Raw genomic sequence first — 18,381 nt, forward strand, 5'->3', positions numbered from 1 at the left:
AACATTTATGCGCCTTGTGTGGACAAAACTATTCAGAAAATAAAGAAGAAAAGAGATCTGCTTTGCATTACATGTTGCTGCTTCAGGCAGCTGATACATGATTACCATGAAGAAATCAGCCAGCACATCTTAAATACTAGATTTGGTCAATGGAGCGAAGTAGTGACCTAAACAAAACCTTGTATTCTTTGGATTCTATCATCTGAATTAATCGGAATAATACATTGTCTCGATCACGGTTTTATCTTTGTTGCAGTGCCCTCTCTCCTCCTCAGGTTATTATAATACGTGACATCGCACCACAAGGAAATTAGAAGCTAATAAATGCCTCGCCTCAATGTTCATCCTTGTGTCCATGAGAAATGGAGCTTTGTGGATGTTTATGTTTCATGTAGGAATGTATACCTGTGGATTCGCTCGGCTTTAAGGAAACGGGTGTAACTGGGTCATTACATTAATTTATACAATGAATACTTCAGTGTCACTTTTTTATATATGGTGTGTTTTGTCTCTTCTGTATACATTCAGTGTTCACGTAATGTATAGGTGTTTATTGTTTGCTTGATCCTTGTGCTGTACTGTCTTTCTTTTAAAAATACACTTTGGGGAAACAGCTTATTTCACAGAATGATTTGCATAATATCTTAACACTTCCTGTTCACAACCGCAAACCCATAACATTAGATACTTTGTTGTGAGTGAAAAACCTGTTTCTTCACTGCACATGCTAGTACATAGCTAGATCTCATTTTAAACAATCTGTAGGCAAATTATACAGTGCATCCCTTAAATAGCCATAAGCTACACACTGTATGTACAACTGGATAATAATTGTATATCTGTGTTTAATGTTTCATTATTGCTTAACAATCAAAAGCAACACATTCGAAATCGAAACCAAAAACTCAACTCAAAGACAACAGAAATTCTTAATAGGGATAAGAAAGAGAAATGAAAGAGAGAGGGGTTTTTTTACTAACTCAAACCTCTGGTGGTTTGTGTGCGTTAGATGCTGACTCAGTAATTAGTTAGCATGAACATGCTTGAAATTATTGGTAAACATAGCAGCCATTCAGCTACATATGACAGACAAATCACAAAAATCTTTCCATCCATCCAGAGGGAGGCACCTACGATTTCTGATATCTTTGATTTGAAATAATCAAGAAATTGTGCTTTGTTTTTATTATTTATTGCAGTACAAAAAATATATTTGTGTAATCCAATCTCTATTGATGTGTTTAGCTTTCGTTTTTTAAATGTTTGCTGTTGGAAAAATGTTGCCATGTACCCTGCAAGGACTAAAACCACTAAACCCTATAGGGACAGCATGTACCAGACATGAACAAGATTTCACGTGAGAGTAAATTCAATCTACTATAAGTCTAAAGGAAAAATCAATACAGCAGCATCAAAAACAGAAACTTTAGTTTCAAATAACAAAAACTACAATATTAGCCGAATGTGGAGGCTTGTGTAATCTAAAGAATATTGTTTCAGCTTGTTAAACCTTATTTAACATTAGTTATGCAACAATTATTAGACCTTATGAGCCCATATTCTCATTTTAAATGTGTATTTATTTTATGTTTATGAATACTTAATGATAAAAAGTCTTCACATGAAAGTCCAGATTGATCTTGAGAATTCTGAAAGTTTGTTTACAGAGGTCTGTCACAGAAAGCAGAAATATAGTTAATCACTACCATGACCATGAGCTATGATGTAGTCTTCTGACTGCAAGATTATGCAACGGCACCCCCTACAGACCTAGAAGTTTAGGGCTCAGAATTGAACATTATTTTGTGCATCAGATCTCCCCCTGGGTCTGATTGATAGAGAAGATACTGTTTCACTTCTTTGGGAAGGTGAAGGTTGGGGATCTCACCCAGTCTCTGCTTGCTCAGAGTTTTCCTGACGTACAGCCGGCACAGCTGCATTAGAGGAGACACTCCTGGGCAGGCGTCGGGAGAGAAGCAGGAGCCATGACAGAGAGAGGTTTTGATTATTAGCTACTGCTTCGCTCAGGGCACCAGCCTAATGTGAAGGCCGTCAGGCTACTTGGTTAGTGTTGGATTGAATACCTCCTGCTTGTCTCAACAGCCTCTCCACCGGGCTGTTGGGAGGTGCGAGCATCAGTGGCTGTTTGCCCTCTGAATTCCTGAGTGAGCGATCGGCCCCGTGCTCAAGCAGGACTGACACCATCTCAGGACTGGACAGACGGGCAGCGATGTGCAGCGGCGAGTCACCAGACACACTGCTGTTCACACTGGCACCTGACGGAGAGCAGAGACTAATGAGGTATGATGTCATCATATTACATAACTCTCTGACAGTTCAGTTGAAGCTTTTCTTCTCCTACAGCAGAGCACCCTTTATCTTCTTTAATGCTTACATAAAAAAAAAAAACTTTGGGCCTTTTCCTATCTTTACTGCATTTACTTATTTATGAATATTCTAATCAGTAATATATATATATATACAGTGCCTTGCGAAAGTATTCGGCCCCCTTGAACGTTTCGACCTTTTGCCACATTTCAGGCCTCAAACATAAAGATATAAAACTGTAATTTTTTGTGAAGAATCAACAACAAGTGGGTCCCAATTATGAAGTGGAACGAAATTCATTGGCTATTTCAAACTTTTTTAACAAATAAAAAACTGAAAAAGTGGGTGTGCAAAATTATTCAGCCCCTTTACTTTCAGTGCAGCAAACTCTCTCCAGAAGTTCAGTGAGGATCTCTGAATGATCCAATGTTGACCTAAATGACTAATGATGATAAATAGAATCCAGCTGTGTGTAATCAAGTCTCCGTATAAATGCACCTGCTCTGTGATAGTCTCAGAGGTCCGTGTAAAGCGCAGAGAGCATCATGAAGAACAAGGAACACACCAGGCAGGTCCGAGATACTGTTGTGGAGAAGTTTAAAGCCGGATTTGGATACAAAAAGATTTCCCAAGCTTTAAACATCCCAAGGAGCACTGTGCAAGCAATAATATTGAAATGGAAGGAGTATCAGACCACTACAAATCTACGAAGACCCGGCCGTCCCTCTAAACTTTCAGCTCATACAATGAGAAGACTGATCAGAGATGCAGCCAAGAGGCCCATGATCACTCTGGATGAACTGCAGAGATCTACAGCTGAGGTGGGAGACTCTGTCCATAGGACAACAATCAGTCGTATACTGCACAAATCTGGCCTTTATGGAAGAGTGGCAAGAAGAAAGCCATTTCTTAAAGATATCCATAAAAAGTGTCGTTTAAAGTTTGCCAAAAGCCACCTGGGAGACACACCAAACATGTGGAAGAAGGTGCTGTGGTCAGATGAAACCAAAATCAAACTTTTTGGCAACAATGCAAAACGTTATGTTTGGCGTAAAAGCAACACAGCTCATCACCCTGAACACACCATCCCCACTGTCAAACATGGTGGTGGCAGCATCATGGTTTGGGCCTGCTTTTCTTCAGCAGGGACAGGGAAGATGGTTAAAATGGATGGGAAGATGGATGGAGCCAAATACAGGACCATTCTGGAAGAAAACCTGATGGAGTCTGCAAAAGACCTGAGACTGGGACGGAGATTTGTCTTCCAACAAGACAATGATCCAAAACATAAAGCAAAATCTACAATGGAATGGTTCACAAATAAACATATCCAGGTGTTAGAATGGCCAAGTCAAAGTCCAGACCTGAATCCAATCGAGAATCTGTGGAAAGAACTGAAAACTGCTGTTCACAAACGCTCCATCCAACCTCACTGAGCTCGAGCGGTTTTGCAAGGAGGAATGGGCAAAAATGTCAGTCTCCGATGTGCAAAACTGATAGAGACATACCCCAAGCGACCTACAGCTGTAATCGCGCAAAAGGTGGCGCTACAAAGTATTAACTTAAGGGGGCTGAATAATTTTGCCGCCCAATATTTCAGTTTTTATTTGTTTAAAAGGTTTGAAATATCCAATAAATTTCGTTCCACTTCATGATTGTGTCCCACTTGTTGTTGATTCTTCACAAAAAATTACAGTTTTATATCTTTATGTTTGAGGCCTGAAATGTGGCAAAAGGTCAAAAAGTTCAAGGGGCGAATACTTTCGCATGAGCACTGTATATATATATATATATATATATATATATATATATATATATATATATATATATATATATATGGGCATATTATATATTTACACATGTACCCTGTGTACATTTACATATGGTGCTTTACATTTTGATGATATTTGTTGTTCTTTTACTATTTTTTTTTTTACTTGAGTAAATTATCGGAGTACTTCTTCCATCACTGGAAACAAGTTGTTGTGGTTTGTGGTAGCAATATTATTTAGCTCATGTGTTTGTTGTCACTGGCTTTACTTTATGTACATATATTTTTGGGGAGTTTTGCAGACTCCACTGTGTATAAATATTAATATCTGCAAAATGAACCAATTGTTTTGATTTAAATACTCTTTTCTTCTGACCATATTAAAACCCAATATCTAGGTACGTATTGAAGTGGTAACCCCTCCCTTTGACACAAACTGAGCTTTGATGAAGGTTTCAGAATACAGAAATTAGGATAATGTATTGTTATTACACCAAATAAGTAAATATGTCTTGTTTTATATGTTGTATGGGCTATGCAATATAAGAAATATATATTCCATTTGTTTGGCAAAAAGTCAAAGACAAAAAAAGCTAGTGTGTTATCCTACAGAGTAAAGTACCAAATGTTACTAAGGTCAGTCAGACCCCAAAGATGTGTATTCACGTTAGACTTCTTATGAACAAACTGTTATAAAACTCCAATATTAATACAATTGATAGTCCCCTCTTTAACCGAAACACATTCATTGGAGAGGTTAAAAGATAAAGTTAAAGGCATTCTTACCAAGTTGAAGCAGTTTACACACAGAACTCAGATGCAGATTGGAGCAGGCGACGTGAAGAGGGAAACCTGATTGGTCAATATACTGATCCACATCTGCACCGTGCTGGACAAGAGACTCGATGCACTCTGTATGACCTAGACAGAGTTACCAGAATCATCACAATGTAAAGTACTTGAAAGGATGTGCTTTGTGTGCTTGGCATCCTGGGGGAAAATATGCAATCATTTTACTTTGCCGCTTAACACAACACCATTTTCTTTGATACATTATGCATTTCTCAGATCTTTTCTGATGTTTTGGCACTCTTTGTGCATTTTGTAGTGACGGACAAAGCTGGTTCAGCATAGATTGTCTGTGCATATGCAGTGGAATGTGACCTCTAACCTTTGGCTGCTGCCCTGTGAATTGGAGAGCTGGTGTGGCTGGTTCCCAGGGGAGTCGCTCCTTGTTGAAGGAGCAGCGATACACAGGTCACATGGCCCCGGGCGCAAGCTTCTGACAGGGGCGTTTGTCCATCCACCGTCGAACTGTTTACCTGACATGGGTAAATATATGTTTTTTACACAATTCACAAGAAATTCAATACAAAAATCATTAAAAGTCTGAATACCAAACAAATCAGGCAAAATGAAACTGATTTTTTATTTTATTTTTTAGCAAGTATCCGTAAAGTGATAATAATTTGACATAACAGAAGCAGTAATGAGTTGAAGCTTGGTAACACTTTACTTGAAGGTATCGACATAATCATGACATGACACGGTCTTAACTATGACATGACACTGTCATGAACGTGTCATAAACGTTATAAACAAATCAAACAATGACTTCTGTCGTTAAGTGTCATTCGGTTTTTGTCATGACAAGTTGACATTGTTTGGGATGTCTTTGTAATGACAACTTGACATTAACCAGGATGACATTACCAGAAGATGTATTTGTCATGACAACTTCACATTAAATTTCTTTGGAGTGTCCTTATTAAGACAACTTGACATTAAACATGATGACATTATGTCAAGTTGTCATGACAAAGACATCCTCTGGTAATGTCATCCTGGTTGTCAAGTTGTCATAATCAAGACAACCCAAACAATGTCAACTTGTCATGACAAAAACCGAATGACACTTAATGACAGAAGTCATAAACGTTTATGACTTGTTTATAACGGTTATGACACGTTCATGACAGTGTCATAGTTATGACAGTGTCATGTCATGATTATGTCAATACCTTCAAGTAAAGTGTTACCTGAAGCTTTAACGTCGCAAACAAATCCTCCATTGATTATATATTTACAATATGTACTGTGGATCTGCTATCAAACATGTAGTGCACTGTCAGTGGTGGTGTGACAAGTCAGACTTTGTATCTGCAGATTTATGTTTGTTAATGTGTTAATGTGCATGCATGGATGTGTCTGCATGTTCTTTGTCTGTGTGTTGGGTTAATATCTTACTAATATGCACCAAAACAAAGTTAAACCCAGCAATAATTGATTGGTTGCCTCCTAACTAGAGATTTAAGAATGTCTTTTAAAGAAAGACACAAAACATAGTCTTCCTTTGGGATCATCTTGAATTTAGTTGTGTTCCCAAAAAAAAAAAATCATAACCAGACAATGATGCCTTACTGACTTTTGCCCCATTTTCCACCAGAAGCTTGGCGCAAGCCACGTGGCCTTGTAAACATGCTCCATGGAGAGGAGAGACCTGGTTCAGAGTGTTCAGATTTACACATGTACCCTGTGAATAATACACAACACATAATAGATTCAGTGAAATAGTGTAGATGCACATTAGGAGTTTTCCTCCAAAATAAACTATTCATAACACAATGACAGTTCAAAGTCTCTCTCTTAAGACATCATTAAGAATCAATATGATGATTTTCAGACAGCAAAACTTCTCTTAATGGATGCATGTTATAGTTATCTCTTCATACAGCATAATGTAAACCTACTAAGTCCCATTACACTTTACCTGAGCAATGAGTCTCTGCAGAGCAAGGACCTGTCCATTAAAGGCAGCATCGTGAATCGGGGACCAGTCAGATTCCAAATCTAGGTGTAGACATTAAAAAGGCAACCACAATTCATTCAGTGTCGTACTTTCCAATAACATAAATATGCATTAAAATGACATGGTGAAATGTGTTGTGCAAGGCAGTAAATACGCCCCAGCTGCAGTGTCAGCATATGCTGCCTGTAGCTACTCACCACTCATCAGAGGGTTCGAGAAAAAAACAGCAGATCCACTTTGACCTGTGGTGTCTCGCGGAGTCTCTTTGTCTCCAGCAGACATACTTCACCGCTCTGTTCCAAAAGCTGTTTTATGGCGAGATTGTTTTGCCTCATGGGTTTTCTGTAACAGAGGCTGAGCTGTGTGTTGCTCGAAGTCAAAAAGAGGTTTGGTACTCATCTGTTTTCAGTGTTTTGGTGCTGCAATGTCATTTCCTCTTTGACAAAGAAGTTGCCTACAGGAAACAGGCTGGTTAAATAAAGCGGTTGGTTCTCAACCAATGAAGGTGCAGAGGGAGTGAGAGTGGGCCCTGTTAGGCAGGTCTGTAATTTGAGTGTAATTTGACACTGTACAGCCACACCCATCCTCTCCAGCAGGAGATGGCCAGTGTGGAGTTGGTTGAGGATGAGTAAAGTGAAGGGAAATTAATCAATCTGCATGGATAAAGTTCTGCTCCAATCTAAAGGCATTATGTACCATCGGTCATAATGAATTCCTACATTTAAAGATAAAGTATATCATCTGTTTATATTTCTTCTTATTGTGTCTGATTTAGGATAACACAGCAGCACTTTTTAAACCCCTTTTAGGTGATTCTTCAACTTTATGTCCTTGGCTTGATTTTCATGAAGTAAGGTTAAATTGAAATTGTTAGATAAAAGCAGTTTTAAACTTGTTTTTTGAATGTGCCTCAGCAATGATGTTGCTGCCACTGCAGAGATGTCACGGTTTTATTTCCAGACATTTAAAGTCAAAAATGTGTTTTGCGTATTGTTACATTACTTAGATGTTTGACCTTCCCTGTGGATGATGTTTGTGCAGAGCTTGACACCAGACGGCTGTTTTCACGTTCATCAGTAGAAGGGGGAAGGTTTCTCTTTGCTCACCTTAAAATCTGAGTTTGATTTTGATGATTTTGTGACTTTGGTGTGATGTTGCAACTTGAAACCTCTTTTCAGTGAAGCAGGAGGCATTGTGTCTTGTGTCTTAGCAGTTCAACTTTTGAAACACTAAATATTCGTATGTTAGATTCTGGACATTTCAAAGAGGGAGAACAAATAAAAATGCTTTAAATAATGTAGAAGTATTTTTAATCTAGTATTTATCTAAGATATTCAACAAATTATTATTTTAAGCAAAGTGTTTTGACCTGTCTTAGAACCTGTCTGGAGGGGATCTTTAATTGCTTTGAACAGGTACATTCTTACTTTGTTTCTTTCTTTGTCATTTAATTCTAAATGAACATAGTTTATTTTCATTTTGTGACGGCAATGACATTAAAATATCCCAAAAGTAAAAGTTGTTTTAATTCCACGTAGTCAAAAGTGATCTTAATGAAGAGAATCGTATTGCTTGCTTTGTAAAAACACAAACAAACAAAAAAAACCAGGTTTTTCAGACTTGACAGAATGTGGATGGGTGGCCTGATAATCAGACAGACCCTCCTTAAAGTCAAAAGGTTAGGATTCAGCACCCACGTTAACAAAACTCTGCTCTGCTTAAGTGTCCTTGAGTAAAACACTGAACCCCTAGCAGCTCTGGCGATAAGCTAACCTGACCTACAGAATGACTTCCCTTACAGAGTAGCACATAACTTCTGTGTCTTGATAATGAAATAAATCCAGTTCCACCAGCTTTGCTATGGGACACACCCCTGTGCTTATTGATCTAGTCTAGTGGTAGTGCTTCATGTGTGCTATGAATATACAGTTCAACAACAATGTGTAATGGTTGTAGCTACTGTATATCTTTCCACACACAGCTATTACCAAATGCACAGCACCAGCAATATCTGTTGTGTTTTGGGGCGCTACAAATCACATTGTATGCAGACCAGCAGAGGGCAGCAAATGAGAGCAGACGTTTAAACAGCAAGTCGATACTAACTGTATTCCTCAGGGAGTTGTTAATCCCTGGCAGCAGGCTACAAGCTTGCCATACAATTGACTTTATGCCTTGTCAGAGAAGGTGCATATGGATTAGAATGCCATTGTACAAACTCAATGAATGCCCTCTCTGTAGTACTGAATAATGAAAGCCCTTGATGCTTTGTTTCCCAAATAAATCTGCTTCAAATGTCCATCCGTTTTCTCAGATCTCTGTCCAAGCAAGCAGCTCCAGCAGCTGGCATGAACTCGCCTGTATCTGGACGCGGTGAACGCCTGCTGCATACATATTGGAAGGGAAATTATATCAAATATAGGCTCTTGATCCTGGTGCAAGTCTCAGCTAACCTATGCAAGGGCCTTGGTTATCAAGAATCTGATGATGGGACTCATTTATTTGTAGGCTTCCCATTTCTCTTTATGCACAAAGCATTTACTTTTGTTGCAAAGATCTGACTTTTTCATAACTGCCTAAACAAAGAGAAAGCAGGACATTGTTTACTCTTTGGACAGCCATGAACAATCTTTCTTTGTCAAAATTAGATTTTGTGTTCATGCGCAAATCAATCATTTTATAAGACTGATACAACATACTTTGCATGCTTTCTGGATTAAAACTTAAAGTCAGTCTAACAGTCACTCTGCTTATCAAAGCGTAACACTGGATCTTTTATGCTGTAATCCATGTGGAAAACTACACAGTCCGTTTCTGTTATCACAAAAACATGAGCCCCAAATAGCACAAGTGGTAGATATAGAGGACATCAGCCAGGGTTATCAAGTTGGTCTCCCACTGCTGATGTTTCACAGTTTGGCCCACATCACCTCCAAAAGGCTCACCATACATTTATGTTACGGTATCCCAGATTGCAACCACACACAGTGAGGCAAATAGGACAGATGGATGGCCTTTAACCAACCACAAATACCCAATCAGAATCTAAATTCCAAATATTGTATGATATATTTGCTCATTCCTATATTATATTTATATTATGTGTTTATGTGCTTTGTGTTTCTGTTTTCTGATGCACAGCCATTTCCCTTTAGCAACAAATTAAGTGTCATTATGTACTGACTGCTCGTTTTGCTATAATAAAAATAGAGTATACAGTGCCCACATACAGATTATATTCTGTATATTAAATATTAAAGTTATTCTATTGACCAGTATGTATAACTTCATGATTTTCCCTCAGGGGTAGAATAAAGTATATGAAATTAAAATGTCCTATTATAATTTTATTTGAGTGTGTTTTTTTCATCAGGGATACTGAAGAGGCCAAGTACCTACTGCAACATACTGTACATGAATGCACTAATTAAAATATACAGTAGCTTGCTGAACTCACCGAAGTTCAGACCTAAATCACACAACAGTCCTTTGTCGGTTACGGTAGGCTACTTGTATTGTGGCACAGTTAAACTACAATTGCAGGGATTAAATGGAAGCACATGATGATTCAACCCCGTGATTTCTCAGAGTCGGCTCATGTACCCAATCATTTCTTCTCCTTTTTTGTCTTTTTCTTCTTTCTCCTGATACCGTAGCACCATTTCTTTATTTCTCTCTCTAACTCTCTTCCCCCAGTGCGTCATGGCTTCCCCCCGGCTGGAGACTTTCTGCTGCCCGAACCGAGACGCAGCGACAGAGTTTGTGGTCACCTTCCAGCCCGTCTTGTTCGGGGCTTTAGGTCTTGGAAGCGCGACTCTGAGTCTCGTATTTGCTGTTTTACAAATTCTGCCAAAACGCAAGGGATACAGAAGACTCGGACAGTACCCGCTGCCAAGGCCCGCGTCCTCCTCACGGATATTGTTCATCATCAGTATATGTGACATACTGGGATGCACAGGTAAAAAACAAAACAAAAAAAAAACGAACTGCTGGTACAGGCCAAGTCTTTTTCTTTTTTTTATCACAGCTGAGAGAAACTAGTTTTACAACGCGGTGTTGCTTGCTGGATCTAGTTATGCACGCAAATATGTTGTTTTTAACCCTTTTGTTGCACTACATTTGCCTATCTGACCTGCTTATGCAAACAGAGAACACATTAAACATAACTTTTGTACAGCTATGTAAAAATGTAATTGATCTGTTGAATCTCTCCACATATGAGCTTTTGCAACATGAGTCATTAAAACAAGTTCATACTTGTAAGTCAATAATACAAATGTTCACTCTTTTTTTTTTTTAGCTGGAAACTTCCGAACTGATGCAATGCAAATCTGAGCTCAGAGACTTTGATCAAGTTTGTACAAAATACATTTTTAAAGGAACAGTTCACCCCTAAATCAAAAATACATATTTTGCATCTTACCTGTACTGCAATTTAGCAGTCTAGATTGTTTTGTTGTGAGTTGCCCAGTGTTGGAGATATCGACGTAGAGACGTCTGTCTTCTCTCCAGTAGCCTATAATGGAACTGGGTGGCACTCCCCTTGTGGTGCTCAAAGTGCCAAAAAATACATTAAAAAAAACTGCAATGTCTCTTTCCAGAAATCAGTCAATCAATGTATTTACTTGTCACATGAAATAATTAAAAAAAGTTAATCCACAGACCTGTTTGTGGGCAATTTCTGTCCTCCTTGGCTGAGCTGTAGCGCTAGCTCAGGCGAGCTAGCAGTATCGGTTAGCTACAGTTACAGCTCAGCCGAGGATCAATGTTTACATCACGCCCTGTCAGAAGCATGAGCCTCTCATTGAGATGATGCTTCCTTCTATGCGGTGATACAGTTGGCGCATGTAGTTTGGTCGAAAGAAAATGTTTCCTACATCAAACTTTTGACAACAAGGTCTGTGGATTATCTTGAGTAATGGGTCATGATTTAAGGAAAGAGACATTGCTGAGTGACATCTAGTTCCATTACAATGGAGAGAAGGCATCTCTACTCAACTCACACCAAAACCATCTAGATTGATAAATAGCACTACATGTAAGTGGGAATATATGTATTTTTGATTTGGGGGAGAACTGTCCCTTTAAAATTCTGAAGCAGCTTATTGAAACAAAATAATGAATCATGCTCCTCTCATGTGAGTAATGAATGACTCCTAACCACTGCAAACCTTTTTTTCTGTTGATCTGAATGCAGCATTGTTCTTAAAGAAACCAATTGTTACACATTTAGTAACACACAAAAGGCAGTGGATTATTTTCAGATTGTTGCACTGCATCAGAACCAATGTGAACCTTGAGCTGATCATTCATCACTTTGCCTCTGCACTTGGTGAAAGAGAAGGCAGATGAAGTCATGTATTTCTGTGTACTTAGTGCCCGGCGAGATTCATCCACAACTGCAAGCTAAGAGCTTGAAGCACACCCCTGACACAATTTAAAAAAGAAATACACAACAGGGTGTAGTCTGCAACACATTAAGATTCTGGGAGAGCTCCTGTTGTCCCGAGTCTCATGTAGGAAATGGAAACTCCCTTATAAAACACACCTGGAGGTGGTTCATATTTCCATGACATAAAGCTGCTATTAAAAGGGCTCCCATGACTGAATCTAATTATTTAACACGGTTAATAATACAGAATGAAATGATGTTTTTCAATGTTAATTAAAAACAGACCAATTCCACATCCCCTGTTCATTTGTTTTGCCCTCTTTGTTTGTTTGTTCCATTTTCTTCGTCAAAGCAGGATATGTCTAATTTGCTTAACAGTGAACAATTAGAGATCGTGTGTTTTTTTTCCTCCTCCAGGTATCATTGTAAGGTCATCTGTCTGGCTGGGCCTGCCGACCATCATTGACCGCGTCTCAGTGGCCAACAGCACTGAAGCCTGGCCAGAGGTCTTCTGTGTTGGCAGTGCAGTACGTATGATGCTCTTTGACAAAGCATTACCTTATTACATTTCATTTTTAATTCAATTTATACCCAGTGGGGAAATTCTGTTGTTAGACCACACTACACACAGGCCTGAATTACACACACATGCTCAGGTCCTATTCATGCACAAATGGTCAGATGTTAGAGTGAGGGGGCTACGACTGCTGGACAGGCAGGGGGGGGGGTTTCCCAGGAGGTAAACTGGCACCTCTCCAGCTACCAGTCCACAGCTACTGCCACCCCTTGATTCAACAATCAAACGGTTTAACTTAGCCTTTATGCGAGGAAATGCACCATATATGTTGTTTAAGTACGGCTTTATGCTTGACAGATGACAGGTAGTGGAAAAACTAATTCTGTTTATTATAATATCATGCGTGATCCTGGAAAATCAGGGTTTCACGCATGCTCAAAAAGCATGTGCAAAGCTGACCATAAAATAACGTCACAGATAACAGGTTAAGCTCAAAAGCAAGGCACAATTACTCACGCTTCTTATTGTCTGAATGATCAGAATTATGACCTGTATTATAAGTATTCAATTTATGTGTTACAGGTGTGGATCCAGTTGTTTTTCAGCGCTTCTTTTTGGTGGACCTTTTGTTATGCTGTTGACGTCTTCCTGGTGGTAAAAACATCTGCAGGAATCAGGTACTCACCTCCCGTTCCATTTAAAATTCATTATCACCTCAACCTCTCCTTCTATAGACACACAATGAAGCAGAAAGCTTTAAACTGAGCTGAGAATGTGTCATTTACAACAAGCGCAACGTGTGAAACATCTTCCTCGCTTATTTTCACTTTGTATTATAGATGTAATGCTTCTTTTTTTGGTCTCATGACTCCATTTGCAAACACCCTGAAAGTGGTTTGAATTTTGTTCAAAATCAGATTCTTGTGTTTCAATGGGCTATCCTCAAGATACAGAGCTGCAGCATGTGTTGTGATCTCAGTCTCATGACTTGTTTCTTTCCCCATCAGCACCATTATCCTCTACCACATGATTACGTGGGGTCTGGCTGTGCTGTTGTGTGTTGAAGGAGTGGCCATGCTCTACTACCCATCCATCTCTGAGTAAGACGCTTTGTTGTTTCTTTCAATGCACTGTCAAGCACCTTCCGTCAGCGTTCGTCACTGTCTTTTTCTCCTGCAAGAGCTTGAGACTATCAGAAAAGACCGTGGATAACTTGTCAATGATGACAGCACCTCTGTTTAGCACTATATAGCTGTGATTCCCATTGCTAATTTCATTATTTTGTTGCATTTGTGTGCAGTTGTGAGCAAGGACTCCAGCACGCCATCCCCCACTATGTCACCACATACGCACCGATGCTGCTCGTCCTCGTAGCCAATCCCGTCTTCTTTAATCGGACCGTATCTGCAGGTCAGTTCTTTGCTCTCAAATCTCTGTATGTCAAATTAATTCATACACATGCACAGGGGCTTACATATCCACCTCTCTCATCCTTCCGATTTAGTGACATCTTTACTAAAAGGACGACAAGGAATCTACACCGAAAATGAGAGACGGCTGGCCAATGAGATAAAAATACGCTTCTTTAAAATAATGCTGGTGTTCTTTATTTGGTATGTAACCATTCTTTATCAACGGGATAAACTTATCCTTAAGGAATAGTTTTTGGTTACTACCCTTATTTGCTTTCTTGCGTAGAGTTAGATGAGATTGTAGCTTCATATTTATCGTACAGATTTAAGAGTGGTATCAGTCAGCAGCCGGTTAGCTTAGCTTAGCATAAAGCCTGGAAACGTGGGCAAACAGTTAGCCTGGCTCTCCACCTACCAGCACCTCTAAAGCTCACTAATTAACAACAGGAATGGGTGATATATCCTGGATTTCCTGCATTAAATCATGCATTTAAGGACCAGTGTGTAGGATTTAGTGGCATCTAGCGGTAAGGTTGCAAATTGCAATCAACTGAATACCTCCCCTCATTCCTTTCCGAGCATGTAGTAGAACCTACAGTGGCCTTCAAGTAACGTAAAAACATGAAAGGCCCACTCTGGAGCTGGTGAAAACCCAAACCCAAAACCCAAAACCCAGCAAAACCCAAACACAAAATACTACGGCGCGTAACAGTACGGTAGAAACCTGGTAGTGCAACATGGCGGGCTGCAAGGAAGAGACCTCGCTCCCTATGTAGATATGAAGGGCTCATTCTAAGCTAATGAACACACAGCGAGTCTTAGTTTCAGGTGATTATAAAGTAATAAGAACTTAATTATGAATATTATATTCAATTTTTGCCAATAGCTCCCACTAAATCCTATGCATTGCTCCTTTAAACCATGAGTCATGCATTGGTTAAGCATTGCTTATGATTTGTACCCTTATTATAAAGTGTTACTGACATAATTTATAATGAAGCCGTCTTGTTGTTGTGTAATTCTCGCATTAATGTGACTCTCACAAGGCAAATCCATGAATACTTAAATAGAGAAAATCAACCATCGTTAGGATATCAGCTGCATATTCATTTGCTGAAAATTATGTGGGTTTTTTTTTGTTAAAATTAGTCCAATATTAAAGTTTTATTGAGAGGGACTTGTTAAAAGCTAATGAGACATGTTGATGTTTTAGCTGGGTTCCCAACATCATCAATGAGAGCCTCCTCTTCTACCTGGAGATGCAGACAGACATCAATGACAACGGTTTCAGGAATATCAGAAACGCTTCCCTCATCACATGGTTTATCATGGTGGGTCTTAAACATTAAGACAGAATAAAGAACACTAGTTTTATCAACGTCTTAACACCTTCGATTCTTCTGCATTTTGATTCTTTCAGGGTATCCTGAACCCCATGCAAGCTTTCCTCAACACCCTGGCCTTTCATGGCTGGACAGGCTTCGACGTTGACTTCAGACTGCAGCGGAGCAGAGAGCTGGCCTGGGACTCAGCTTCTACTTCAGTGCCTAACGCAGCAGGCCATAATACCACGGTGGGTGCGACTCTGCTCTACCAGAGTCATGTCCAGGAAGCCAAGAAGAACATGAGCAACGGACAGCACCACTCCGACGCCATCAGCGTCTTATCAGAAGGTAATTGGGCAGGAACAGACAGTAACAACTCACCTGTATATCAGGGCTGGTGAAGCTCTATAGCATCAGCATCCTGGTGCATGGTGTCTCCTGATCGCTGGACTTAATATGCAATATATATTTTCTTTGGATGATATCATTATGGCATGATATCCTCCACTGAGGAATCTGCTCCAACTGTGTGAGAACCAGTCTGTTTCTAAATAAATAAATTCAATAAATTCAGTGGCAAAGCTCTGGAGACATTGCCTAGGACAAAAGCTCTCTTAGATACATTTTTAACCCTTGTGTGGTCTTCCATTCGACCATACACTTGTCTCCCGGGTCACAATTGAAAATGAACACTGTTTTGACCCATTTGTAGGTGTTTTTGTTTTGACATTTTTTCAATATTTTTTTGTATTCCTACTGGATGCAATAAGGAAGCATGTAGTGTTAGAAACACCCTGCAGAATTGTCTATTTTGATCTACGGTGTATTGATTATTACAGTAGTGTGAAATTGCAAGTTATGCATTTTTGTCAATAATGAACTGATAAAAACAGGATTTTGTTTGTTAATCCACCGTGGCAGGGCATGCTTTTTTTACTGTGCCACGTCATAATAAGTGCAAATTCTGACCTTCTGTTAAGGGTGCTGCAATTGTGCCAAGTTATCACACAGAGCTTTAAGTGTCATTACTGATATGCATAAAATGATATGCAGAGAGCAATGGAAAAGCGGTTGAATTTATAGATGAAGCAGGTAAAATAGACTCAGTTTGCAATGTTTTGGGTACACCTAGCCAAAACTAATGCAGTTAGGAGCCCTGTAATACATCTCCATGAAGGTTATAATCAGTGTTTGTCGAAGCTATTAGAAATCAACTGAATAGTCATTTTGGAGGCTGAAGTTTGTTGTGCTGTTGTATAATACTGAGAGGTGAGTTTACCCTCATTTATACAAATGTGGGGAACACCCAACACTATGACCTATAAGGTAGGAGTTATTGTAGGACTGTTGTATAAGACTACTTTAGAGTTAGCCAGGTGTACCTAATAAACTGGCAACTGAGTGTAGATTGAACACTGATGTGTGTTCACTGGATAAAAATGTCAATATTTATACTCTCATTCTGGTAACACTGAGTGATGACCGGCCTTTTTCACATCACAGCAGGGAAAATTCCATTTAGCTGCTTCAGTTTCAGGGTCCTGGTTTTGTGCGTGCTGGCTCACTGTCACGGCTTACTGCGACACATGTATCAGTAACACCTGCACTTTTCCTACTACGACATGTCAAAAATGGCTGCTGTGACAAAAAGCCTGTAAGATACTATTAAATGTATTTTGGGATGATTTTGTAAAGCATTTTATACCATTTTTTTTGTGCACAATGTAGATCATGTACAAAGGCTATTCAATGTTTTCGTGTCACCATTCAGTGTCTCTGAAATGACAAGTCTTAATAAAGTTAATCTTTTAAAGGATTTATGTTTTTCATTCATTTAAATGGCCTCCCCCAATTCTAAGATACAATACATTAAACATTTCCACATTAAAAACTGCATTTGCAAGATGTGTATTGAAATTCCCAAAATACATTTTTGAATCAATGCATTTGCACATTTGTGATGGAGGTATGTATCAATACAAGATCAATAGCTCAATGGATGAGCCGTTTTATAAGCTGTGAAGGTGTCATGTGCAGTCCCACCCAGTAATCTACCCCTATTTTTTCTTGCTAGGTTCAGACTCTAGTACAGTTGAAATCCACATTTCCAGCGAGCTACGAGACTATGAGGAAGTAGACGCTGATGGAGAATCCTTGGAGAACTCTGTGAGGCACTAGCTGGGGGGTGATCAACAACCCGCCTCCCTCTACTTTTCCTGTGTTACATTGTTCTTTTAGCTAGTTTTTTTTTTTAAATAGTCTCCTCTTAGCCTCTATTATCCTGCTGAGATTTCCCCCAGATATTAACTAGTCATGAGATTTCATTAGTTGGTATAACAAAATAAGTCAAATTCTTGATTCTAAGCCTTTTATTCCTTCCTAAGCTTTTTAAATCTGTCTGCAGTACAGTACAGTACAGTGTAACATTCAAACCCATCGACAGTACAGCAGCTGAAGAGTTCAAATCTACTTCACTGTCTCTTACAGCAGTCAGTCAACAAAACAAACATGACAATTTTTTGGTTAATAACTTGCTGACCTTTAAAAGTGCCTTAAGTGCTTGAGGAAATATTTCTCCTGGAAAATTCACTGAATTAGATGTGCTCTATTGACATTAAGTTCTCAAATGCACAACAAAATGTAATAAGCCAATTAGTGGTTTATTTTTGGTTTTTTTTAAGTTACTGCATTTCCAGTTGTCCATCTTGTATTTTTGCACACATCTATTTTATACTATATTAAATTTCCAAAATATTTCGTAAGGTTTTGTTGGTGGCAGTTTCTTATTGTCTTTTGAGTGACTAACAAAATACAAAATACTCCTGAG

The 18,381-nt window shown here is 39.0% G+C and overlaps 2 protein-coding genes across 2 annotated transcripts; one reads left to right on the forward strand and one right to left on the reverse strand.

Annotated features, from left to right (window-relative positions):
• Positions 1 to 1,176: 1,176 nt before the first annotated feature.
• LOC120570636 (ankyrin repeat and SOCS box protein 9-like) lies at positions 1,177 to 8,369 on the reverse strand. The gene is made up of 7 exons (XM_039819108.1): positions 7,106 to 8,369; positions 6,870 to 6,949; positions 6,525 to 6,632; positions 5,271 to 5,421; positions 4,886 to 5,020; positions 2,085 to 2,276; positions 1,177 to 1,954 (listed from the first exon to the last, which is right to left on the reverse strand). Exons 1-7 carry the CDS (start codon positions 7,188 to 7,190, stop codon positions 1,779 to 1,781), a joined length of 927 nt encoding a protein of 308 aa, XP_039675042.1. The 5' UTR covers positions 7,191 to 8,369; the 3' UTR covers positions 1,177 to 1,778.
• Positions 8,370 to 10,545: 2,176 nt separating this feature from the next.
• gpr143 (G protein-coupled receptor 143) lies at positions 10,546 to 18,316 on the forward strand. The gene is made up of 9 exons (XM_039819107.1): positions 10,546 to 10,866; positions 12,718 to 12,827; positions 13,400 to 13,494; positions 13,825 to 13,917; positions 14,118 to 14,227; positions 14,322 to 14,430; positions 15,443 to 15,560; positions 15,650 to 15,902; positions 17,629 to 18,316. The coding sequence occupies exons 1-9, from the start codon at positions 10,611 to 10,613 to the stop codon at positions 17,730 to 17,732; spliced, it is 1,248 nt and encodes a 415-aa protein (XP_039675041.1). The 5' UTR covers positions 10,546 to 10,610; the 3' UTR covers positions 17,733 to 18,316.
• The last annotated feature ends 65 nt before the right edge of the window (positions 18,317 to 18,381 follow it).

Source organism: Perca fluviatilis, chromosome 12 (assembly GCF_010015445.1).
Source record: "Perca fluviatilis chromosome 12, GENO_Pfluv_1.0, whole genome shotgun sequence".
In the NCBI taxonomy this organism is placed as follows: Eukaryota; Metazoa; Chordata; class Actinopteri; order Perciformes; family Percidae; genus Perca; species Perca fluviatilis.

Coding starts and splice junctions, on each gene's coding strand:
- LOC120570636 (XM_039819108.1), bottom strand. CDS start 7,190: ATGTCTGCTGGAGACAAAGAGACTCCGCGAGACACCACAGGTCAAAGT. Junction 6,633..6,869: donor TGCAGAGACTCATTGCTCAG/GTAAAGTGTAAT, acceptor TATTATTCACAG/GGTACATGTGTAAATCTGAA. Junction 5,021..5,270: donor TCACAGGGCAGCAGCCAAAG/GTTAGAGGTCAC, acceptor AACTCTGTCTAG/GTCATACAGAGTGCATCGAG.
- gpr143 (XM_039819107.1), top strand. CDS start 10,611: ATGGCTTCCCCCCGGCTGGAGACTTTCTGCTGCCCGAACCGAGACGCA. Junction 12,828..13,399: donor TCTTCTGTGTTGGCAGTGCA/GTACGTATGATG, acceptor TATGTGTTACAG/GTGTGGATCCAGTTGTTTTT. Junction 13,495..13,824: donor AAAACATCTGCAGGAATCAG/GTACTCACCTCC, acceptor TTTCCCCATCAG/CACCATTATCCTCTACCACA.